The sequence below is a fragment of the Cyrtonyx montezumae genome, unplaced genomic scaffold (assembly GCF_038088225.1).
Source record: "Cyrtonyx montezumae isolate F1298 unplaced genomic scaffold, pur_monq_1.0 scaffold_63, whole genome shotgun sequence".
Taxonomy (NCBI): Eukaryota; Metazoa; Chordata; class Aves; order Galliformes; family Odontophoridae; genus Cyrtonyx; species Cyrtonyx montezumae.
Genome location: NW_027072071.1, coordinates 503,671 through 528,054, shown reverse-complemented (window position 1 = coordinate 528,054; position 24,384 = coordinate 503,671). Strand labels below are relative to the sequence as shown.

The 24,384-nt window shown below is 56.6% G+C and overlaps 4 protein-coding genes across 5 annotated transcripts; 1 reads left to right on the top strand and 3 right to left on the bottom strand.

The window, feature by feature from the left end:
• The first annotated feature begins 5,692 nt into the window (after window positions 1–5,692).
• On the top strand, window positions 5,693–8,097 carry DAZAP2 (DAZ associated protein 2). The gene is made up of 4 exons (XM_065750124.1): window positions 5,693–5,720; window positions 6,795–6,916; window positions 7,287–7,529; window positions 7,918–8,097. Exons 1-4 carry the CDS (start codon window positions 5,708–5,710, stop codon window positions 8,044–8,046), a joined length of 507 nt encoding a protein of 168 aa, XP_065606196.1. The 5' UTR covers window positions 5,693–5,707; the 3' UTR covers window positions 8,047–8,097.
• Window positions 8,098–9,773: 1,676 nt separating this feature from the next.
• On the bottom strand, window positions 9,774–10,719 carry SMAGP (small cell adhesion glycoprotein). Its single transcript, XM_065750088.1, has 3 exons — window positions 10,622–10,719; window positions 10,220–10,294; window positions 9,774–10,146 (listed from the first exon to the last, which is right to left on the bottom strand). Exons 1-3 carry the CDS (start codon window positions 10,650–10,652, stop codon window positions 9,974–9,976), a joined length of 279 nt encoding a protein of 92 aa, XP_065606160.1. The 5' UTR covers window positions 10,653–10,719; the 3' UTR covers window positions 9,774–9,973.
• A 2,666-nt stretch (window positions 10,720–13,385) lies between these two features.
• BIN2 (bridging integrator 2) lies at window positions 13,386–19,920 on the bottom strand. Of its 2 annotated transcripts, XM_065750091.1 has the most exons (11): window positions 19,808–19,920; window positions 18,397–18,477; window positions 17,698–17,752; window positions 17,446–17,540; window positions 17,252–17,347; window positions 16,384–16,491; window positions 16,223–16,308; window positions 15,913–15,988; window positions 15,389–15,471; window positions 14,049–14,628; window positions 13,386–13,647 (listed from the first exon to the last, which is right to left on the bottom strand). In XM_065750091.1, exons 1-11 carry the CDS (start codon window positions 19,880–19,882, stop codon window positions 13,540–13,542), a joined length of 1,443 nt encoding a protein of 480 aa, XP_065606163.1. In that variant the 5' UTR covers window positions 19,883–19,920; the 3' UTR covers window positions 13,386–13,539. The 2 variants fall into 2 exon arrangements, with proteins under 2 accessions (XP_065606163.1, XP_065606161.1); XM_065750089.1 differs by lacking the exons at window positions 18,397–18,477; window positions 19,808–19,920 and having other exon boundaries at window positions 17,698–18,073.
• A 767-nt stretch (window positions 19,921–20,687) lies between these two features.
• On the bottom strand, window positions 20,688–23,924 carry CELA1 (chymotrypsin like elastase 1). Its single transcript, XM_065750084.1, has 8 exons — window positions 23,885–23,924; window positions 23,728–23,810; window positions 23,304–23,404; window positions 22,355–22,480; window positions 22,121–22,257; window positions 21,450–21,595; window positions 21,225–21,374; window positions 20,688–20,812 (listed from the first exon to the last, which is right to left on the bottom strand). The coding sequence occupies exons 1-8, from the start codon at window positions 23,922–23,924 to the stop codon at window positions 20,801–20,803; spliced, it is 795 nt and encodes a 264-aa protein (XP_065606156.1). The 3' UTR covers window positions 20,688–20,800.
• Window positions 23,925–24,384: the final 460 nt, after the last annotated feature.

The window sequence follows — 24,384 nt, the reverse complement described above, 5'->3', positions numbered from 1 at the left end:
AGTTCCTATCCCCGCCCCAAACCCTGTGTCCCAGACTCCACAGCCCCACCCCAATTCCCCCCCCTCCAAAACCAACCTCCAAAACCCCCCCACACCCAAACCCCAAACTTCGGCCCTATTGAATCACACCTCTCCCCATCCCAGACCCCCTCAGCCCCATTCCCACGCACCCCCATGCCCCCCAACACTTCAGGGTCACACTTCACAGCCTAACCCCCATGGCACTGGGGTGGGGACCCCCATCTCTATGCCCCCCCCCCCCACCTCATCCTAACCCTAACGCAGCATTTAACCGCCATCAATTAATTCGTCCATCATTGCATTAACACGGAGCAACGGGGGGTGGGGGGGGGGACGACGACAAGCAAAGGGGTTCCTTGTGCCTCCCCACACCCCAAAATTATCCACTGCTATTGGGGACGGAGCCCCAGGGCCGAACCCCAGGACCGAGGGGGGGGGGGGGGGGGGCTTTGCTTAAAGTCGTGAAACCGCCCCCCCAAAAAAACCCAAAAGGCCCCGAAAAGTGATACTGGGAGGAGCGCGGGAGCGCCGCCGCTGTGCAGTAATAATTCAGGAACGCTCCATTTTCCTGCATAGCATTACCCGTAGGTCCAACCCCCCCCGGCATAATATGCAGCAGGAGGAGCTGGGGGTGGGCTCTGCTCCCGCGGCCTTAAAGCAGCTCTGGGAAGGGAGGGGGAGCGCTGCAAAAAGGGGCTGGGGACTGCAGGGCGGGATGGGGGTTCTGATTGCATAAAGGATGCCGGGGGGTCTGATCCTATAAGGCTGTAAAGGAGGCTGGGGGTTCTCATTCTATAAAGGCTGAAGGAGGGGTTGGAGAAAACTATAAGGGCTATACTATAAGGGCTGCAGGAGGGTCTGGGGGTCCGATCCTATAAAGGCTGCAAGGGGGTGGTGGTCTGATCCTATAAAGGCTGCAGGAGGAGCTGGGGGGTCCGATCCTATAAAGGCTGCAAGGGGGTGGTGGTCCGATCCTATAAAGGCTGCAGGAGGAGCTGGGGATTCCCATCCTATAACGGCTGCGGGGGGGAGGCTGGGGGTTCTCATCCTATAAATGCTGTTGAGGAGGCTGGGGGGTCCAACCCTATAAGGGCTGCAGTGGGGTCTGGGGGTCCAATCCTATAAAGACTGTTGGGGGAGGAGGTTGGACCGATTGTATAAAGGCTGCAGGAGGAGCGGGGGGTCTGATCCTATAAGGGCTGATGAGGGGATGGGGATTCCCCATCCTGTAATGGCTGGGGGTGGGGGGCTGGGGGTTCTCATCCTATAAATGCTGTTGAGGAGGCTGGGGGTCCAACCCTATAAGGGCTGCAGTGGGGTCTGGGGGTCCAATCCTATAAAGGCTGCAAGGGGGTGGTGGTCCGATCCTATAAAGGCTGCAGGAGGGGCTGGGGGTTTGCATCCTATAAATGCTGTTGAGGAGGCTGGGGGGTCCAATCCTATAAAGGGCTGCAGGAGGAGCTGGAGGTTCCAATCCTATAAAGGCTGCTGTGGGGCTGGGGATTCCCATCCTATAAAGGCTGCAGGAGGGGCTGCAGGCATTAGAACCCTCTCCAATGGGGCTCTAGTTTTGTGGATGGGGACATAAAGGTGCAGAGCAGCTCGGGTGTGATGTTACCTTCGTTACCACGTAATTAAAAGAAGGAAGAGCACTGTTTCTGTGATTGCACAGCTCATTAGAAGTGCAGGTCCATTCTGCAGCACTCCGAGCTCACCAGTGGACCCATTAGGGCTCGTTTGGGATCATTAAAAAGAAGGGACACAAAATGTGTTATGGGGCATTTTGTATCTTATAAATGGGTTTTCCCCTCCAAAAAAAAAATGGGGAAAAAAAGACATTTCCAAATTAACACCTCAGTTATCAGCGTCTCTTAATGAGCACATGTGGGCAGGGCTGAATTGTTTTTACCTCTACCGCAACAATATAAGCTTTGAAGGGGACACCTTCTGCTCCCTTCACTGGGTGAGTTGTTTCTGTGCCCAGTAACGCTCCTCTTGCGGTGCACTGCTGGATTTTCATCGCTCGCAGACGGAGCGCTCTCCTGATCATCACGAGTGCAGAAATTGTGTATGAAATGGTGTTCATGTTGAAATGAGCTGCTGGAGAGGAGCTCTGCGGAGAAGAACTTGGTGGTCAACAAGGTGACCGTGAGCCAGCAGCGTGCCCTGGTGGCCAAGATGGCCAACGGTGTAATAGTTGGCCAATGGTTGACCAAAGATTAACCAACGGTTGACCAACAATTGACCAACGGTTGACCACGGGTTTACCATGAGCTACCACTGTGCCTCAGTGGCCCAGGAGGCCAATGGTATCCTGTTTGACCAGTGGTTGACCACAAGTTGACAAATGAATGAATAGTGGTTGACCAGTGGTTGACCAGTAGTTGAACGTAAGCCAGCAGTGTGCCCTGGTGGCCCAAAAGGCCAAAGGTATTCTGATTGACAAGTGGTTGACCAACAGCTGACCAGTAGTTGACCATGAGCCAGCAGGGTGTCTTGCTGTCCAAGAAGCCAATGTTGTCCTGGTTGGCCAATGGTTCACCAACGGTTGGCTTACAGTTGACCAGTGGTTGACCAATAGTTGACTGAAGTTTCACCAACAGTTGACTTATAGTTGACCAGTGGTTGACCAATGGTTGACCAACAGTTGACAAATAATTGACCACAGGTTTGCCACAAGCCAGCAATGTGCTCTCATGGCCAGAAAGGCCAGTGGTGTCCTCATTGACCACCGGTAGACCGATAGTTTACCATGAGCCAGCGGTGTGCCCCGATGGCCAAGACTGAGAGGGTGTTCTTGTTGACCAACGGTTGACCAACAGTTGACCACAGCGTGACCACGAGCCAGCAGTGTACCTTGGTGGCCAAGAAGGCCACTGGTTCCCTGGGTGGCACTGCACAGAGCGTGGCCAGCAGGGCAGGGAGGTGCTCCCCCCTCTGCTCTGTGTTAGGGGAGTCCCCATCCGGAGCACTGGGCCACATTTCCAGCCATAATCACACTGGATCTGTTGAAACACTCCCCTCTGCACACAGCTGGTATTTGAAACCGAGGCATGGTTCTGCTGAGAGCCCGCTTTGCATACGCTGTGCTGCGATTATGAATATTTAAACACTTCCATCTAGTTACATTTCAGCCTCATTTACATACATTGGCATACAGTTTGATATAATGCATACGGGGAAGAGGGTGTACGTTGCATTTTTAATTTCCCTTCGAGAGGAATTGATTTTATGAGTGCCGAAAAGCTTTTTTTGTTCTACAGGAAAACAACTTGTTGGAGGTGGGGGGGGGAGGGAGGGGGGGAGGGGGAGGGAGGGGGGAGGGGATTATTAATTAACTGTTTGATGGACAGAGCTGGCAGAACTCAAACACCAAGAGCAGGAATACGCCCTTCATTCCGGAGCTGTTGGGAAGTGACCAAAGGGCCATTGCACCTTCCTCTCCCACGTTCCTTTGGCTGATACAGCCACAAAAACCACACACAGAACTGGGGCAGGGTTGGGGTTGCACCTGACTGTCTGGATTCTGACACGTCTGATTTGCTGCAAAACGTTTTCAGCCCTGCAGGGAATGCATGCGCTGCAAAGCAGCTTGTCCTAGGTGTTCCCAGAACTCAACAATCAGTATTCCAGATGTTCCCAGTACTCAGTGATCGGTATTCCAGATGTTGAACGTGCACGGGGAAGCACACTGGACTATTCTTGGCTCCCGTGCTGTCAAACACACAAACCTTCATGAACCTGAGCTTCAACACAGCTTTTAGCTCTTTCTTTTAGTTTTTTCCCCCCCTGTATTGGGGGCAGAGAGCAAACGGCCGCGTGGTGCTGAGCTCTGCTGGGTTTGAACTCCAGCACGGCCATCTGCGGTGTGCTCAGCAGCTCCAAGTTCCTCCTGCCTCCCATCACTCACAGGAGCAAAGTTCCACTGGCACAGATAGGACCTTAAGGGCACTGATATCAGCAATCAAATTCCAACCCAACCATCCTGTGGTCCTGTTAATTTTATGGACTCTTCTAACCCAACCATCCCATGGCTCTGCAAACTTTCAGGACCCAACTCAATCATTCCATAGTTCTATGACCTTTAGAGATCCTTCCAACCCATTCTATGGCTCTATGATCTTTCAGGTCCCTTCCAACCCAACCATCCAATGGTTCTGTGATCTTTCAGGTCCCTTCCAACCCATCCCATGGCTCTGTGGTCTTTCAGGTCCCTTCCAACCCATCCTATGGCTCTGTGGTCTTTCAAGTCCCTTCCAACCCATCCTATGGCTCTGTGGTCTTTCAGGTCCCTTCCAACCCATCCTATGGCTCTGTGGTCTTTCAAGTCCCTTCCAACCCATCCTATGGCTCTGTGGTCTTTCAGGACCCTTCCAACCCATCCTATGGCTCTGTGATCTTTCAGGACCCTTCCAACCCAGCCATTCCATGCTCTTATGATCTTTAATGGCTCTTCAAACCCACTCCACGGTCCTGTGATCTTTAAGAGCCCTTCCCACCCATCTTATGCGTGTCTGATCTTTCAGCCCTGCTTTCACCCACCCCACCCCGCAGCGCCAGGGGCACGCTTCGAGCTATTCTCCCACTTTGAAGGGTAAATACAGATCTATCCAAACACACATGTGTACTTTGCAGCTCCGGCAGAGCAGCGAGGCGCAGAGCTCTTCCCGTTGCATTATTCACGAGCCCTCCCAGGCACAGCAGCCAGCTGCATATTCATCAGCATCACTACATTATTCACGAAGCGTTGGCTTACACCGAGGGAGCACAATGGCAGCGTGGAGGAAAAAGAGCTGGAGAGCAGAGGGGTGGGCCCTCAGACTGCAGAAAAAAGAGAGATTGGGGTTCCTCGTTGGGTGTGAGGAGCAATTTCTCCTTTGGGAGGGCAGTGATGTGTTGTTTGCCTGGGGGGGGGTGGGGAGATCCAGAGCTATGGATCCAGAACTCTGTATCCAGAAGTCCACTTCTGAAGGCGACGGATTTTCCTAACGGTGCTAGGACCTAGAGGATCAAATTCATTGGAGGTTATCACGGGAAACTTCGCTCCCACTCTCTGCCCCAGTTTTTGTTTTATTTCAATTAGGGGTGGTTGGCAGGGCTCTGCTGGATGGGGCTGGGAAGGGACTGAGTGGGGCTGGGAATGGGATGGTGTTCAGACCCCACAGCGCCGTGGGGAGGAGCAGAGGGAGCAGGGCCATAGACTGTCCCCTGGGCCATACAGTGTCCCCCCCCCAGTGACCCCTAGGCCACACCTCTCCCTCACAAATTATTCCCCAGCTACAAATTCTCCCCTCCCCCACAACCAAAGACCCCCAGGCCACCCCACATTGACCCCTTCCCACCCCACACGTCCCCTCAAGGCCCACCTAGTGCCCCCCCCACTACCACAGGCCTTGCATGCTGCTCTGACTGTGCCCCCCCCCCCCCACAACTCCAAACCCCTCGAAGCCCTCCCCTAAGCCCCATCTGCCGCCCCTCACCTCTTAGTTTGGCCCTTCCCCCTCCCCCCCGTCTTTAGGGCTGCGGTCCCTTTAAGAGCGCGCCTCCCCGCCCCCTTGCGTGGTGACACAGCACCGTACGTGCGGCGCCCACTTCCGGCCCGCCGCCCGCCGCAGTGACAGGCAGCAGGCAGAGCGCGGCGCGGGCACAGCGGGACCGCCGCCCCCCGCCGCCCCCCGCCGCCGCCATGAACGGCAAAGGCAAGCACCGCGCCGCGCCGGGGGCTCCTCCGGGGGTCACGCCGCGCCGCCGCCGTCACCCCCCGGGGGTCTTCTTTTTTAGGGGTCGCGGCGCCTTTAAGGGCCGCGCCGCAGCGGCCGGGACGGGGCGGAACGGGCCAATAGGAACGGCGCTTCAGGGGGCGGGCGCGCGTGTTGCCATGGCGACGGGCCGCGGATTAACCCTGTTTGTGCTGCGGGGGAACGCCTGGGGGGGCGGGGGGAAATCCCCGGATGACGTCACGAGCGGGGACCCTCCCGGTTGAGGAACGGGTGGGGGGCCGTGGAAGGGGGGGGAGGGGTGAGGAATTGCGGGGGTCCTCTCCTTGCGGGAATACGGACGGGAATGGGGGATGGGGGTCCCCCCCTGGAGACGTTTGGGATCTCCTCCTGGGTGGTGGGATTATGGCGGGGATGGCGTGGAGAAGCAGCCAACTCCCCCTCCCGTGGTGGGGGGGGGCACCTGTGTCCGACATCAGGGGGTGAGTGGGAAGGGGGGACCCCCAGTGGGGTAACGGGGAAATCCCATTGCACGGGGACAGCTGGAAGAGGAAGCACCCCCCGGTACAGAGGGTCCCCAATGCCTAATAGTGGGAATTGGACCCCCCCGGGACCGGGCAGGAAGCGACCCCCCCCCCCACTGACCCCCAATACAAAGGGTCACAGCATCACCGCTCCCTGTGCTCTGCCCTACAGCCTGGTGTGGGACTGGGGCTCAGCACCCAAACCCCACAATCCGGAGGGGGCCCCACTGCTCTGCTCCAAGCTCTGGGTCCACTATAACACTGTGTCCTCCCCCAGCCCCAAGATTAACCCCCCCCCCTTCCCCCTCCCAGCCCGGAATCAGCTGAACCATTCCCAACAGCCGCCCGCATCGGTGCGGTTTCATCACATTTCTTCACCAGAGTTCCCCTTTCCCCACCGCCCTCGGTCCGGCAGAGGACTGCAACTCCAGAACTCCTCTTTCCCGTGGGCAGAACCCTCCCACTGTCCCCAGTGGGGCACTGGTGGCTGCGTATGGGTCAGACTCTGACCTCCTCTTCTCTCCCCCCGCAGGGCAGTACCCCACGCAGCCCTCCTACCCCGTGCAGAGTGCTGCCAACCCCCCCGTGTACCCGCAGACCGTGCCCCTGCCGCAACCCCCGCCGTACACCGACGCTCCTCCTGCCTACTCCGAGGTGAGCAGAGTTTTATTTTCTTCTGAACCAATAACGATGATAAACCCACGGCGACTTTGGATGCATCGAGAACTGCATTTCTTCTCTGCCGCTCTGCGATCTCACTGTGAAAACTGAAGTGAACTCTTGAGCACTTCTTTGGGAGTGAAAGTGGTACAGACCCCCCCAGTACAGAACGGAGCTGCGAGGGTGTTGGGGGTCAGGGAAAGCTGCCCCTCAGAGCAATGGGGTGGGGGAAATGTCCGCAAAACCTCGGGTTGGGGGATGGTGTGGCAGGAGGTGAAAGTCCACTTTGGGGCTGAGGAAGCAGATGGGTGTGGGGCCATAAAGATGAGCCTGCAATGACGCCCTGCCCCGTGGCTTTGTGCAGCTCTACCGTCCCAGCTTCGTCCCTCTGGGGGCTGCCACCGTCCCCACGATGTCGGCAGCGTATCCGGGAGCATCAGTCTTCCTGCCCGTGGCCCAGTCCGTGGCCGTGGGGCCCATCGGTTCCTCCGTGCCCATGGCTTACTACCCCGTGGGTCCCGTCTATCCCCCGGGCTCCACCGTCCTGGTGGAGGGCGGCTTTGATGCTGGAGCGAGGTTTGGAGCTGGAGGCACAGCCAGCATCCCTGTGAGTACAGGCTGACCCTCAAAACCCCGCGTGTAGGAGGGGAGGAGGCGTGCCTCGATTTCTGACCTGGGGGGCAGGAGGGTGGAGGGGTTGGGCTGCATTGACCGGGGTGGGGGGCAGTGGGGCGGGGAGGGGGCTATACTCCTCTGCTCTGCTCTGGTGAGGTCTCATTTGCAGTGCTGCTCTCAGGACTGCCCCCCCCACCCAGCTCGGGGGGGGGGTGGCTCTGGGGACCCTTCCAACCCAACCATCTCACGGTTGGTGACCTCCCTCTCCCTCTTCCCCATCCCAATGCAACTGGGGATGTTTCCCCCTGTCCCCCTACCCCCAGCCTTGCATCGCCCTGAGGTTCTCAGCCCTCCCCCCCCCTGTGCTCTGTGTGTTGCAGCCCCCCCCGCCCGGCTGCCCCCCCAACGCCGCTCAGCTGGCCGTCATGCAGGGAGCCAACGTGCTGGTGACGCAGCGGAAGGGCAATTTCTTCCTGGGGGGCTCAGACGGCGGCTACACTATCTGGTGAAGAAGGAAAGGGGGCGGGGGGGGGCAGGGGGTGGGGTTAGGGTGAGGGGATGGGGTGGGGGGGGGGGTTGGGGGCTACGTGTGTGTAAGGAACGGCGTCACGTACCGTCAGCACTTCTCACGATGTAACTGCTTCAGTCCCATATTAACCTGAGGTTGCAGAGCTGAGGTGTCTTCCTGCTCCGGCACAAAGCGAGGAACCCCCCCACCTCCCCTCCCCCCACACCACCACCGCCATCCCTCCATCGGGGTCTGGAGGAGGGGGGGGTGGGGAGGGGGGTCAGCAGCGCTGCCCCTTCTTTCATCCCAGGGTGGTTCTGGTTTGTTTTTTCTTGAGGAGGGGGACAGACACAGCCACCTGCAGTGAGGAGCAGAGCACCAGGACCTGTGGGTTGTGAAGCAGAGGTGCAGCGCAGCCCTCCCCCTCTCCCTTCTGCAGACCCCTCCGTGCTCACGGCCGCCCCCCCTCCCACCCCCCCATGGGATCCCTGACCCCCTCCAAGTACGCTTGGATTTCTTTGCACATTTAGGTCTAATCAAAGCCATGCTTTGGTGCCAGAAACACGATGCAACTCATGTCGGAACATTTCATTCGATGCTAACTCTGCTTTTAGGCGATGCTTAATAAGCAATTTTTTCCTCCCCTTTTCCCTCCCCTTTTCCCTCCCTCCCCCCTCCCCTTTTCCCTCCCTCCCCCCTCCCCTTTTCCCTCCCTCCCCCCTCCCCTTTTCCCTCCCTCCCCCCTCCCCTTTTCCCTCCCTCCCCCCTCCCCTTTTCCCTCCCTCCCCCCTCCCCTTTTCCCTCCCTCCCCCCTCCCCTTTTCCCTCCCTCCCCCCTCCCCTTTTCCCTCCCTCCCTTTTCCACCCCCCTCCCCTCCCCCTTTTTGAACCCCTGACCACCACTCTGTCCAGCTGTTGTCAAACAGTGGCTGTCACCATCTACTCATGGTGTCAATCACCAACAGCTGAGCGTGGGCAGTGGGTCGTGGTAGGAACACATTGCAGAACGCCCCGGGGTTGCGATGAAGTTCGTAGAAGGGTGAAGAAGAATATTTCAGGGATCCTCAATGTTAATTTTTTTTTTTCCTTTTTGTTGTTGTTGTCGTTGTTGTTTTACGAAGAAAACGATCAGAATTCAAATATATTTTATCTGGAGGTTTCAGTTGGGTCTCAATCCGTGTCCCTCTGTGTTGTGTTTAACCACCGACCGACTGTTAAGGAAGTTCCACGTTAACGTCTCTCTCTCTCTGTATACACTGTGGTGCACTTAACTTGTGGATTTATTTTTTTTTATACTAAAAAAAAAAGTAAGAAAAGAAGTAGAATAAAGACTTATTTTGAAAATTTGAATGCAGGAGCGCGTTTGCATCACCCCCCAACCCCCCCCCCCAGTGTGGTTTCCGTGTGCTGTAGCATTGCTGCAGTGTTTCCCCTTTGCTGCTGGTTCTGCAGGCTTCCTCCTTTGCCCTTTTATTTTTTGGGGTGTGGTGAGGAGGAGGAACTGCTCACGAGGACGGATGGGGTTCTGGAGGGGCAGAATTGTGGGGAGATGGGGGGCAAAGCGGTGCTGGGATCCACGTTGGGGTGCACTGTGGGCAGCACTGGACTGCAGTTGCCTCCACTGCCCTTTGGCTCCTAATTAGCCATGCTAATGACCCCGCCACTAAACCCGGAGCAGAATCACTCGATTGTTTTGGGCGAGATAAGGGGGAAAAAAACACAACAGCAATTCTCAGATCGTTTGTCACCGGGCAGTACTGAAGGAGCCCGAGGGAGGGGATGGGGCGTGGAGCTGCGGGCAGGCCGTGGCATGCTTGGGCTTCACCTTCCTTCGCTTTAATTAATAAATTACAGAGAATAAGAAAAGAAAATCTTCCGGAGATGGGGCTCCAGGTGGTTCAGGTGACGTGGCGTTGGCCCCCGAGAGGCCTAGATGAAATATTCCTCTTTCTCCTTGGATGGTTCATCCTCCATCTGCACGGCCGCGTCCGCCTCCGCCGCCGGCTGCTCGTAGGTGAGGTAGCTGCCCTTGTTTCTGTACAGGTAGATGACGATGACCACCAGCACCGTCAGCAGGGTGAGGAACACCAGCGTGATGACCACTGATGGGAGAGGGAGAGGAGGCTCAGCCCCACGCGGTGCGTGGGGGGCAGTGGGGCAGTGGGCGGCCCCTACCTGCGATGACGGCCGTGTTGGCTGCTTCGTGGGGAGCGGGGGGGTGAGCCTTCTTCAGCCCTGGTGTTGTCAGCTCTTAACCATGGGATGGCAGAATTGTTATGGTTGGGTTGGATGAGACCTCGGAGACCGCCCGCTCCGACCCCGATGCATCCCTCCGTCCCCACATCTCCGCAGCTCTGTGACCCCTCTGGGGACAGTGACCCCCCCCCTGCCCCCCTACCCGTGCTCACTCATAATTCAGGCAGAACAACACCTCCAAGCTCAAATCCGACCCCATCCCATCCCGCTTCGTCCGCTCGTGGAGTCATTAAAACCACAGAGTCGTTGAGGTTGGAGCAAACCTCTAACTCAGCACAAACCCCAAGGCTCAACCCATCCCCACTGCCCCCCAAATCTTACCTGGGGGGAGTGTGGGCAGAGCCCCCTCCATGGCATCGACGCGGGCGAGCTCGGGCTCAGGGCACCTTCACAACTGTGGGGAGAAGGAAGGGACGTGGTTAATGCCGGCACGGGGGGGTGCAGTGCAGCACAGCGGGGCAGAGGGGAGCAGTGGGCATTGGGGAAAGCGGGGTGAGGTTCCGAGGTGAAGTTTTGCAGGGCTGCAACACTGCCCCCATGTCCCCGCAGAGCCTTGCACATCGGACACGGGGAGCTGCTGCAGCCCCGACCGCTCATCAGAGCTCCCTCCCGTGCACCATCCCCATCCCATCGACCACCTCTGCAACCCCAAAAGCGACTCTGCTCTGCTCCGGGCCGGGGGCAACCGCTCCTGCACCGGGCACGAGTGACTCAGCGCTCTGCAGAGGCACCGCTAGATGTCAGGAGCAAATACATCTCCCCCCCCAAAAAAGAAAAGAAATCGATAAGGAGAGCAATCTGAGCAGCACGAGCGAGCAAGCCGGCTCTGCAAAGTGCGGAGCAGTGGTGGTGATGTGCTCGCCCTGCTGGCCCCGCCGTGACTCGGAGCTGCTCCCCTCCTGCAGCACTTGGCATCCCCTGCTCGCAGTGTGCAGACATCCGAGCTGCAGGAACTCTGCTCAGCCCCACTGAGTGCATGCACCGTGCCCTCTCCGTTCCCATTCCCGGTCCCTCAGCCCCTGTCCCACTCTGCACACAATGTTCCCATTGCCATTCTCATTCCTGTTCCCTTTGCCCCTGCCCCACTGATTGCATGCACCACGCCCACCCCGTTCCCATTCCCTCAGCCCCTGCCCCACTGTCTGTGTGCACCACGCCCACCCCATTCCCATCCCGTTTTCATTCCCATTCCCATTCCTATTCCTATTCCTATTCCTATTCCTATTCCTATTCCTATTCCTATTCCTATTCCTATTCCTATTCCTATTCCTATTCCTATTCCCATTCTCATTCCCATTCCTATTCCCCTTCCAGTTCCTTCAGCCCCTGCTCCGTTGTGTCCACACATTCCCGCCCCATTCCCACCCCATTCCCTCAGCCCCTGCCCCACTGTGTGCATGCACTGTGCCCCATTCCCAGCAGCTGAACCTCATTTTACCAGGACCTCTCCCCCCACCCCAAAGCCCAACCTCTTCCCCCGGGCTGCAGCACAGCACCGGCCCGTCCGGATGGCGACAAACCAGTGCCAAACCAGTGCCAAACCAGTTTGTGGGGTGCAACGCAGCCGGTCCCGCGGGCGCTGCACAGTGCTGCACTGAGCACCGCGTGGTGCAGAGGTGTGGGGCTGAGTGCTGTAGAGCTGGGGAGTGCTCCTGGGATGGGAAACGCTCTCTTGTTTGCACTGCTGGGTGCAAAGGGGGTTGGGGGGAGGGCTGTCTGGGTGAGGTTATGCTACGGACACAGCACTGGGGTCAGATTCCAGTGGGAAAAACTTCATTGCAAAGCCCTCGTGGGGTGGGCAGATCTCCACGTCTCACCCAGCAAAGCCATCACAATCCAGCCCCAGTCCTCCCCATCCCCACTGAGCCCTCTGCGTTGCTCATGAGCAGTTCCCGCAGTGCAGCTGTCCCCAAAACTCAATGCAGGGGATGTGTGGCACCATCCCAACCCCAAACCCCCGGGATGGACCCACGACCCCACCGCGTTCTGCTCTATCTCGTGGGGTTCCCCCCTCTCTTCACTCAGTGCTCGCTCTCTGTGGGGCTGAGTTACACTTGAGCCTCTCCATGAAAAAACTCCGTGCACCCCACGCCTTGAACCCCACACCTAGCACCCCATACCCGCTTCCTCATACCCACAACACCATACCCAACAGCCCCCTACACACCCCCCCATACCCACCACCCCATACCCACCACCCCATACCCAATACCCAATGTCCAGCACCCCACACCCAACACCACACACTCATCACCCCATATCCACCCCTCCACATCCAACACCCTACACCTAACACCCCATACCCACCCCTCCATACCCACCATCCCACATCCAACACCCCATTCCCACCATCCCATCCCCACCACCTCACAGCCAACACCCCAAACACCACCCATCACCCCAAACACAAAGCACACCCCAAATACCCCTGCTCCCCTGTACCCGTTCTGCTGTGGGGCTGCCAGCACCATGTGCTGCTCCGTGCAGTGCAGTGCAATGCAGTGCAGTGCAGCATGGCCTCGCCCGGGCGTTCCCTTCCTGCCTCACCTTTCCAGTTCCACTACCCCTGATGATGACAGAGCTGCAATTCCTCCTGCTTAACCCTTTGCTGGCGAGGGATGGGGCACCCCACAGCAGCACAGCCCACGCGACAAAGTGCACTGCACCACATGTGGACCCCGTAGGGAAATGGGGCACAAATCCCACTTAGGGTCTGTCTGTAGGACCCACAGGAACTGGCACCTTTGCAGCACAGAGGTTTGCATGGGATGCTCCACCAGTGTGCTATGTCTGCTGCAATGCAACCCCCCCAGATTTGGTGCTGGGGAGGGAGTTATAATGCAACCCAAAATGGTTTGCATGGGGTGGTCCAGCAGTGTGCAATGCCTGCTGCAATGCAACCCCCCCAGATTTGGTGCTGGGGATGGAGCTGTAGCTCACCCCAAAGCAGCACCCTTGCAGCACAGAGGTTTGCATGGTTTGTTCCAGCTCCATGCAGTGCTCAGCGCTCTGCAACCCTCCCCCCCCCCCCGATTTGGTGCTCGGGATGAAATTGAGGTCCAGAAAATCTGACCTCCTCTCTCAGTGCATCTCCAGGTGCTGGCACTGCCCTCTGCCTTTATTTCAGCGCTGTGGGTTGTGAAGCACATTACGATTACACACAGTGAAGGTGGCCCCACGAAGCCTACTCCCCCTTCCTTGCCCGCACAGCTTGGGGTGTGGGGCTCACAGCGTGGGGGTCACAGTGGGGTGAGGGATTCATTGGGGTCCTGGGGTGGGTCACAGCTTGCGTCCTGCTTTGAAGGTTCGGGTGTGCCATGCTCATGGGGCACTGCATCCGGCCCCACCTGCAGGGAAAGCAGCACTGTGTCAGGTGGGGGTTCATCTCCCCTCATTCTCCCTCCCCCCCATCCCCACATCCTTGCAGAAAGCTGGGGTTCACCACCAGGCCCCTCCATCCACAAACCCTTGAACCCAGCTGGGGCTCATCCCCACCCTCTCCACCCCTCCCATCTCACGTCCCTGCACCATGCAGGGGCTCACCCTCAGGCCCCCCCCCAGCCCTATGTCCTCGCACAGAGCTGGGGCTCATCCCCAGACCCCCACATCCCAGATCCCCCACCCCCACATCTCCTCTACTGAGGCTCTGAGCACCCCAGAGCATCTCCCCATGTTGCCACCACAGGGTGCAGCTCCTGGCACAGCCCCTGCCCTCCACACCCCCAGAACACCCTAATCTTGGCTTTACCTCTGGGGACACATCCGTCCCCTCCATGCTCTCCTCTGATCCCTCAGGGGATGGACACCCCTGTGCCCCCTCCATGGGGCCGATGTCACTGTCGGTACTGCTCCCATCACCAGTGCCACCAGTGTCCCCCAGACCCCTCTCTGGAGCACCACTGGTGGCCACAGCGATGGCTTCAGAGAGAATCATGGAAGCCATGGATGCAGCAACGCCTTCCTCTGCACCCCCAGCAGCCCCCTCTGTTTTGGGGTACCCAGGGCACCCGCTGCCCGTGGACACCTCCATCTCTTTGGGGCTGAGGTCGACCTCACAGCTCTCCTCGCTGCACTCTGACGCTGTCTCCGACGGGGATCCCACACTCGCGGGTGAGGCTGGAGGGGGTCCGGGCATGGGGGCACACGGCTCAGCAGGACCCGGTGTCATGGGGCCATTGGGGACATCCTCGGTGGCATCGCTGCCCACCCCAGGGGTCGTCGGTGTCTGCTCTGGTCCCGATGAGGGGTCCAAGTTTGGTGACTTCACTGGGCATGGGTACATGGCTGGGGGGCTGACGGGGGCCGAGATGAGCAGCGAGCGGCGATTGCTGCGTGGGGGGAAGACAAATGGGGTTCAACTCCTTTGAGATCCTAAATGCATCTGAATCCCGCCCAGGGGTCGTGGTGACACCGTGTCCTCAACCCAAATTGCACCCCCTATCCAAATTCATCCCCAAGCATCCCATTAGATCAGAGCAGCACCAAAGCCAAAGGCCTCAGTTCATCACCCAACACTGGGAGGTGCTCAGCCCCAATTCATCACCCCATATCGGTGCTCAGCCTCAATTCAGCCCTATAGCACCTGATGTCAGGAGGTGCTCAGCCCCAATTCAGCCCTATAACACCCAACTTCGGGAGGTGCTCAGCCCCAATTCAATCCTATAACACCCAACTTCAGGAGGTGCTCAGCCCCAATTCAATCCTATAACACCCAACTTCGGGAGGTGCTCAGCCCCAATTCATCCCTACAACACTCAACTTCGGGAGGTGCTCAGCCCCAATTCATCACCCAACAGCAGGAGGTGCTCAGCCCCAATTCAATCCTACAACACCCAACGTCCAGATGTTCTCAGCTCCTATTCATCTCTGTAGCACCCAGTGCTGGGGGGTGCTCATCCCTAGAGCACCCAGCTTTGGGAGGTGCTCAGCCCCACTTCGTCATCCTGCATCCCAACTCAACCCTACAGCTCCCAGCACCGGGAGGTGCTCATCCATCCCCATTGGTCACAGGCAGAGGTAGGGGAGGGCATCACACCCGCCCACTTTTTAGGGGGCGGAGCTCTGGGGCACCATGGGACCCCCCAATACCTGGGGACACCTTTGATGATGAAGACTTTGCTGGAGTGCTGCTTGTCCAGTTTCCCCATCACCTCGTAGAGGTCGCGGTTGAGCTGCGTGGTGGGAGAGAACCCCATCAGAGCCCCCGGGGACCCCCGTGGGTGGGGCTGAATCCCACAGAGGACCAATTAGGGTCAACAAGAGTTCAGATTGAGGCTGGAAAGCTGCGAGGAAATCACTTCTCCCATCCTCCCTCCCCCCGATGCCATTTGGGGGCGTATTTGATCCCAGCACTGATAGCCACAAAAGAACCAAAACTCCAAAACTCCAAAACTCCAAAACTCCAAAACTCCCTCCCTCTCTCCATATATATATATATATTTCTGCACTGTTAAATCAATGGATAAAAAAGCTTCATTTTTCATCCCAAAACTTTGTGGTGGAGCAGCGCTGGTGCTCTCAAAGTGATGCAAACCTCCATCCACCCCAGAGAGCGGTGCAGCACCGCAGAATGGAGGGGGGGGGGGGGCTGTAAGAGGACTTTGGGGTCCCACCTTGCTCATCTCCTTGTAGAAGATGTCACGCAGGTTGGAGATGTTCTGGAAGATGGTGACGTAGCAGGCGATGCGGCTGTGGGGAGAAATGGGGTGCAGGGAGGAGGGGGCTTGGGGGGTGCAGCCCCTGACCCCCATCCTTGGTGGGGTGAAGAGGAGGGGAATGAAAATGTGATGAAAGGGGGTGGCTGTTTGGACAGCACTGTGTCCCAGCGGGATTTTGGGGGTGGGGGGAGCGCCGCACGTGTGTGTGCAAAGCTTTTGGAGGGGGATTTTGAGGAGGGGGCTGCAAACTGGGGCTGCTCGGTACCTCCCATACAGCACAGGCAGCTCCTCCCGCAGCTCCCGGTTCAGCTCCTCGAACACCGCCTGCGCTCTGTTGAACTCCTCCTCAGCCTGCGGGGGCCCGGGGGTGGGTTAAGGGTGGGGTTGGGGGGGCACAGCACTCTCCCAGCACCGGGTGGCACCCACCTTGGCGATCTTGGCCTCGTCCTTCTTCTTGGCGTTCTGCAGCGCTTCCAGATGGTGCCGGGCGCTGTCGTAGTCCACCAGTTTACGTCCACGCTTGGCAATGCGCTCCTGCGTGGGGCAGTGGGCTCAGAGAGATGGACACACACCGTTCTGTGCTGTGCCATGCCATGCCATGCCATGCCATGCCATGCCAGGATACGGCCATGCTGTGTCATGCTGTGCCATGCCATGATATACGATGTCATACTATGCCATACCATGCCATGCTGTGTCGTGGCATGCAGTGCTGCACCAGGCCATGCCACACCATGCTGTGCTGTGCCTTGCCATGCTGTACTATACCATGCTGTGCCATGCCATGATATGCTATGTCATGCCATGCCATGCCATGATATGCTATGTCATGCCATGCCATGCCATGATATGCTATGTCATGCCATGCCATGCCATGATATGCTATGTCATGCCATGCCATGCTATGATATGCTATGTTATGCCATGCCATGCCATGATATGCTATGTCATGCCATGCCATGCCATGCCATGATATGCTATGTCATGCCATGCCATGCCATGCCATGATATGCTATGTCATGCCATGCCATGCCATGCCATGCTGCGTTGTGCCATGCAATATTGTACCAGGCCATGCAGTACTGTGCTGTGCTATGCTTTGCTGTGCCATACTATGCCATGCCATGATATACAATGTCATACTGTGCCATGCCGTGCCATACCTTGCCGTACTATACCATGCTGCGCCGTGCCATGCGATACTGCACCATGCCATGCCATGCCATGCCATGCCATCCCATCCTATGCCGTGCCATGCCGTGCTGTGCCATGCCATGCAATCACACCCACGTACCTTAATGTCCCCGAACTGTGCCAGGTAGTTCTCCATCAGATGCAGTGCCTGGTCGCCCAGCTTCGCCTCGTAGTCATCCCACAGCAGGTCGTTGCTCTGCAGGACGGAGGGGACGGGAATGAGGGACGTGCGGTGCTCTGTCCCCATGGAAACGTCTCAATGACCCCAACCCGCAGGGGGACAGCAGAGCTCACGTCTGCGATGTCCTTCAGCTCCTTGTGGCCGTCCCACTCAGTGCTGTAGATCTCCTGAAGCGTTTCAGTCACTTTGCGCGAGCTCTCATGCATCACTGTAGGAGGGGGGCGGGGGGGGTTGCAGAAAGTTGGGGTGTGTAGTGAGGAAATGCAGCACAGGGTCTGATGACATCCCCCCTCCCCCCATCTCTCTCCACTGCACTGTGATGCCGTGCCCAGGGTCGGGTGTGCAACAGGGGCATTGCTCCGTACCTTTCACTGCACTGACAAAAGCCTTCAGGTCTTTGTAGAGTTTGTTACCTTCATTCTGCAAAGCAAATGTATTGGGGGGAGGAGGGAGAGGGGGCAGGTTGGTGCCCCTGGGGTAGGGTTGTCCTTGACCCTCAAGAGGGTGTGGGGAGTGGGATGGAAAGGGGATGGGGGTGGGATGGGGATGGGAAGGGTGTGATGTGGAGATGACATGAAAACGGAACAGGGGTGGCACGGGGAGGTACGGGAATGCCATTGGGATAAAATGGGGATGGAGTGGGAATAGAATGGAGATGATATGGGGGTGGTGCAGGGATGGAAATGGCATCGGGGTGTCATGAGGATGGCTTTGGAATGATATGACGGGTCAGGGATGATGTGAGGGTGGGGTAGCAATGGGATGAGATGGCAAAGGCACAGGAATGGCATTGGGATGGCACAGGGGTGGCATGAGGATGGCATTGGAACAACGTGTGAATGGAACAGGGGTGGCATGGGGATGGTAAGGGGGTGGGACAGGGATCAGGATGACATGCAGATGGCACAGAGATGGAACAGAGTTGGTATGGGGATGGTATGGGGATAGCATTGGGGTGACATGAGGATGGAACAGGGAAGTCACAGGGATGGCAAGCAGATGAAATGGGGGTGACAGGGGGTGTCCCTCTCCCCCCTTCGGCCCCCTCTGCTCCCTGGTGCCACCTGCTGCAGCTGGAAGTTGTACACGCTCTGCTCAAACTGCTCGTCCTTGGTTTCCACGGTTTTGCCCAACTTCTGCAGAACCTGGGATGGAAAGGGGAGCACATCGGCATGGAGCGTGGGCAGACTGCTGGGGGAGCCCCACGGGGTGCCCAGAAAGGACCTGACGACCTCAACGTGGAGCCCACCTGAGCTGGGCCGTGCCTGAGGGATGCCAAACTTCTCCACATTCCTAAATGCTCTTTATTTTTAGGGGGAAACTGTGGGTTTTAGGGAGCCAAACCATTATGGTGTGTCCCCACTGCATTCATTTGTGAAATCCTATGGATGCAGCCCTGTGCTCCACACAACTCCCCTGCACAGATGCATTGGGATGACATGAGTGCAGTATGGGGACTGAACAGGAACAGAATGAGGAAGGGATGGGGATGGAGAGGGATGGTGTGGGAATGGTATGGGAATGGAACAGGAATTGAATGGGGATGGTATCATTATGGAACAGATTTGGGATGGGGATGGAACTACATTAGGATGGGGATGGTGCGTGGATGAAACTGAAATAGGATGGGGATGGCGTGGGGATGGAACTGAAATAGGATGGGGATGGTGTGGGGATGGAACTGAAATAGGATGGGGATGGTGTGGGGATGGAACTGAAATAGGATGGGGATGGTGTGGGGATGGAACTGAAATAGGATGGGGATGGTGTGGGGATGGAACTGGAATATGATTGGGATAATATGGGGATGAAACTGGGATGGGAAGGGGATGGTGTGGGGATCACATTGGGATGGCGTACAGTGGGTGAATACAGATGCAAATGAAGCCCTAAAGTGCTGCCCCAGTGGGGATTGGTGACACCACTACAAGGAGGAGGAGGAGGAGGAGAAGCAGCTGTGGGCAAAGGCCACCCCCATGCCTCTACCGCAGGAGCACGGAAGCGTGTCCTGGGCTGATACGGTCACGGGAGAGCTGAATTTAGTCCTAACCAGGAACTGCGGGAGCAGCTCCTTCCATTGTTGGGGTTGAAATGTCCCCAAACCACGACCAATCACCCCATTTCAGCCCACTTCCGCAGCCCTTCCCCCCCTGCTTCCTGCCATGGGCTGCACCTGCAGTGCAGGGCCACCCCAGCAGCAAGTTCTGCTGACCCAGGGGACATGGGGACAGTCCCACTGAACCCCGTTCCAGCAGCACCCACCCCATGGCCAGCACCAGCCATACTTTTGGGGAGAAAATCCCACTTCTTGAAGCATTTGGGGGGACTTTGAGGAGCAGCTTGCAAACCTGAAGCCTTGCAGCATTGTGGGGCACCCAACCGGATACCTCGTGAGCACAGAGGGCTGTCCCACCCTCCCCCTGCAAAAACCCCGACTGAAAAATGAAAATCAAAGGCGACGAGGCTGTGCCCTACCTTCTCCTGTGCCCGGCTGAAATGCTTCTGGACCTGCTTGGCAAACAGTCCGGCCCCACTCTTGCCCTCAGCCATGGCTGCAGTTGGCTGCGGGGTTCTGCTCGCAGCATCGGCTGCGGAAGTTTGAAGCGATGCATCCGCTGAGCGCCGGGCACCCCCGAAACACCCAACCATGGGGGTGGGACGGGAAGGGGAGCACGCGTGGCCAAGCTGTGGCAATCCTCACACTCGTTTCTGTTTTGAGTTTCAATTTTGCTTTTGGAGTCACTTCTGTAATTCTTTGCTGGTTTTTTTTTTTTCCCACCCTGAGCTGGGCTGGCGTGCAGCATGATCTGCCCCACACCAACGTGAGTGTGCTTTGATCCTATAGTGATAACTGTACTGCATCCATCCCCTCTCACTGCAAAGGGATGTGCTCTGCATGTCCTTGAGCCCAATGGCACACGGGGAAACATGAAGCACTGTGGAACATGGGGATGGCATGGGTATGAGATGAAGAGGGGGATGAGATGGGGATGGGATGGGATGGAACATGGATGAGATGGGGATGAGGATAGGGATGAGATGGGGATGAAGACAGTGATGGGATGGGGACTGTAGCAGAGCTGAGGGACTGGGAGAAGTCCTGCCCCATCCAGCTGACCCTCAGGGAAACAATTTTACCCTTTTTTTTTTACCAGGGACACTTTGGCTTTCTAGGGTTGATTGCTTTTTCCATGCCCTCGTGCAAGGCAGAAGGGGGGGCTGGCCAAAGGGAACCTGAGCAAAGGGATGCTCCAAAAGATGAGATTGGAGAAGAATTGCGTGGATGCAGGTGAAAGAAATGGGGCAGAGCATCCCCATCTTTGCTGGGGAGAGTCAAGAGCCAGCACGCTCTCACTGAAGAACACAATTTATTGATGCCAGCTTTGAGATGTAAATGTCCCCAGCTGAAATGCTCCATGTCCATTTTCAGGGCTGGGCCTGGGCTTCTCTTTGTGTTGTTGCTCAATTTTAGGAGATCACCTGGAGGGAGAACAAGGAGTGTAACCCCAAAAATCCACATTGCTCCCATTGAGTTTCTAGCACGGCACTACTGAGTGCTCCACACCCCATTTTGTCTTCCATTTCCCACAGTGTACTCCATTCCCTGTTGGGTGCTCCTTGCTGCATTGGGTGCTCTATTTCCCACTGTGTTCTCCATTCCCTGTTGGGTGCTCCATGCCCCATTGGGTCTCCCTTGCACATTTGGGTGCTCTATTCCCCACTGAGTTCCCCTTGCCCCATTGGGTGCCTCATTCCCCATTGGTTGCTCTATTCCCCATTGGGTGCTCCATACCCCGTTGGGTGCTCCAAATCTTCTCAGCGAGCTGGGACACCATTTAAAATCCCTAAGCGTGACCCCACTGGAAAAAACCCTTCCACCCCATTGCCTTACACTGGATATCCAGGAGATGTAGGCAGAGACACGGGTGAAGACAGTGGGCTTGTTGCGCACGTTGCAGCCCAAGCCGGAGACGAAGCTGGTGACACCATGCACCTGGTACACCCCGTTCACTGCGCAGTGCAGGGGGCCACCAGAATCACCCTATGGAGGGACACCTGTCAGAATGGGGCTGTAACAGGGCTGACAAGGGTTGATGGTGAGGTGACAGGGCGGTACCTGGCAGCCGGAGTGCACGCCGTCACCACCAGCACAGATCATGGTGTTCTTGACAGTGGAGCCCCAGTAGGAGTAGCTGGAGCAGGTGCTGTAGCTCACAACAGGCAGGTATGCCTGCAGCAGCACGCTGGACAGCTGTCCGTTGGCTGCAAGTGAGCAAGGGTCCATTAAAACCCATAGATCCCATCAACACCCCCTAAATATTTGCACAGCAGCATCCGACCTTGAGCATCCCATAGAACCGTGACAAAATATTTGCACGAAAACATCCATCCTCTGGAGGACCTCGTCTCATGTCCAAAAATGATTAACCTCCCCTATTTTCCCACGTTCTTAATGAATTTTGATGACCACTATAAAACCCCCCCAAATTTTGCATGACTCCATCCAACCTTGAGCATCCCCATGTCTTGTAGGACCTCAAAATCCTTTCAAAAAAAAAAAAAAAAAAAAGGATTGAACTCCCCCACCTTCCCACGTTTATGGGGGATTTTGGCAAGCCCCACAAAACTCCCCAGCACATTTCCACCATCGTAACCATCCCCATGCACAACGCCTTGTGGGACCTCCCCGCCTTCCAAAACCCCGTGGACCTCCCCCATTTCCCCACGATTTTCAGGATTGGGGGCAGGAGTCCCCTGGATGCCACATCCCCCATCAGGGGCACTCACTGCGGGTCAGCCCCCAGCCGGTGATGTAGCAGGGGTAGTTGTTGGCCAGCACAGTGCCCTGGCTGGGCAGCACCGCCAGCTGCACGTAGCTGTTGAGCGTGGCCGAACTCGACAGGCGGAGCAGTGCGATGTCATAGCTGCAGGGGGGACGCAAAGGGCACTGTAGAGCATGCGGACGAATCCCCATTTCCCTGCAGTGCTCCTTCCTGAAAACTCCCTCCCCAGGTGTGTTACCCCGCAGCCACGTTGTTGGAGTTCCAGTTGGGGTGGATGTGGATGCTGCTGACAGCTAAGACCTGCTCAGTGCCCTCGCTCTGGTAGATGTTGTGGTCACCGGCAACGACACGGAACTGCAGGTTACTGTGAAAAAGTACAGGATCAGGACCCACACTGTTATTGCTTCAAGGATTAACACAACAGGATTAAGGAAATGACTCAGTTTTGATGGACAAACTTTATGGAGAATACTCAAACCGTGGGTTTTACTCAAGATTTCTCATATATACAGTCACGTTTTCTCTGCGTGTGCAATAGACACCACGGACACAGGGAAAGAAGGAATCTGAAAATAAACCTACAACTCCCTAAAACTCAACTCAGATGTCAGAACACTGTTGTAATCAGCATGCAGAGTAATTACCAAAGGAACGGGAGATCACCACACAGGCAATACACGTGAGAAATTACCTTTTGGGCTCCACACATTTGCCTAATTTTGTCCTTTTTCTAGGTGCTAAATTGATCATACACTCCACTATAAGGGGTAGGTCTTCCAGTGCTTCCCGTGACTCAGTATTCACAGTTTCCATGATCCAGTGGGTGGTATTCCTGCCCTCAGCAGGGGTTGGAACAAGATGAGCTTCAAGGGCTCTTCCAACTCAACAATCCTATTGTTCTGTGGTCATTCAGGACCCTTCCAGACCAATGTTTTATGGTTCTATGGTCTTTTAGGACCCTACCAACCCAACCATCCCATAGTTCTGTAAGAAAGAGTCATCTATGCAAAAAGATGCTTCCATGGATTGTTCTCCTTACTGGAAAGATCAGCAAAGACCCCCCAGTTCTTAATAGAAAGATCAGCAAGGATTGCCTCTCAGTGGGTGGGGACCACTAATTTTTTTCCTTTTTCTTTGGTGGAAAAATGGTATTTTCAGGAGAAAATGGGGCCTCCACACCCACTCACCTGTCTACGCAGTGGGCCGCTGTCAGCACCCAGTTCTGCCTGATGAGGGACCCTCCACAGGTGTGGTGCCAGCTTCCCCCAGAGTAATACTGGAGGGAGATCTGCAGGGACACGGCATAGGGTGAGATGTGGGGACATAAGCTCCCAGGGGATGTGAACCCAAAGGGAAAACGATTCCCAAAGGGGATGGTAGACCAAAGGTGATGGGAGTCCCAAGGGGAAGGGAACTCAAAGGGAAAAGGAGCACCAAGGGATGGGAGACACAAAGAGATGGGAGACCCAAGTGGACAGGAAGCCCAAGGAGATGGGACGCCCATGGGGAAAGGAGCACCAGGGGGTTGGGATCCTCAAGGGGATGGAATCCCTTTGGGTTCATTACCAGTCCCCAACCCAACCCAACCCAACCCAACACAACACAACCCACCTGTGATGGCCAAGAGTGAGATCTCGCCTCAGTTCCACCAACAACGCGCTGCATCCCATCCGAGCCTGGCTCGGCATGGCTTCCTGTGGGAAGAGGACAGTGACAGTCGCTCTGAGAGCTCGTTAGCAGCTAATGAGCCCTTGGCACAGGGACTCACCACAGAGTGCGAGGGCAGCGAGGAGCAGGAGCTGCAGCATGGTGATGATGTGGCCGAAGCTTTGCGACACGCTGCTTTATAGGGGTTGGGGAAGGAGACATGGGAACCTTGCAGGTGGCATCGCCATATCAGTCAGCCTTGGTCCGTTTTCCAAAACACTCTTGGCCATGAACGTCAGATTTCAGAAGCTATCGTACTCTAAATGCGGGCAACCTCCAGTAAACATGCTCAGTTTATCTCATACTGCACAACAGCGGCAGGATGCGTTCAGCCAGCTTCTGCTATCATCACAGTGCACCTGCACGGCCACGTTTACACCTGCGTGTTTTTTATTTGAAATATTTCTGTCCACCACAAAAGAAAAACCCTGACTTTTGGCAAGATGAATGAATGAAAAAAGTCCAGCCTATGTATATATATTGTCCTTCAGAAATGAATGGAGGCGGTTCTGTAGTGTTTTGGGAATTGTGCACTTCTCGTGGGACATCCTCCAAGTGAAG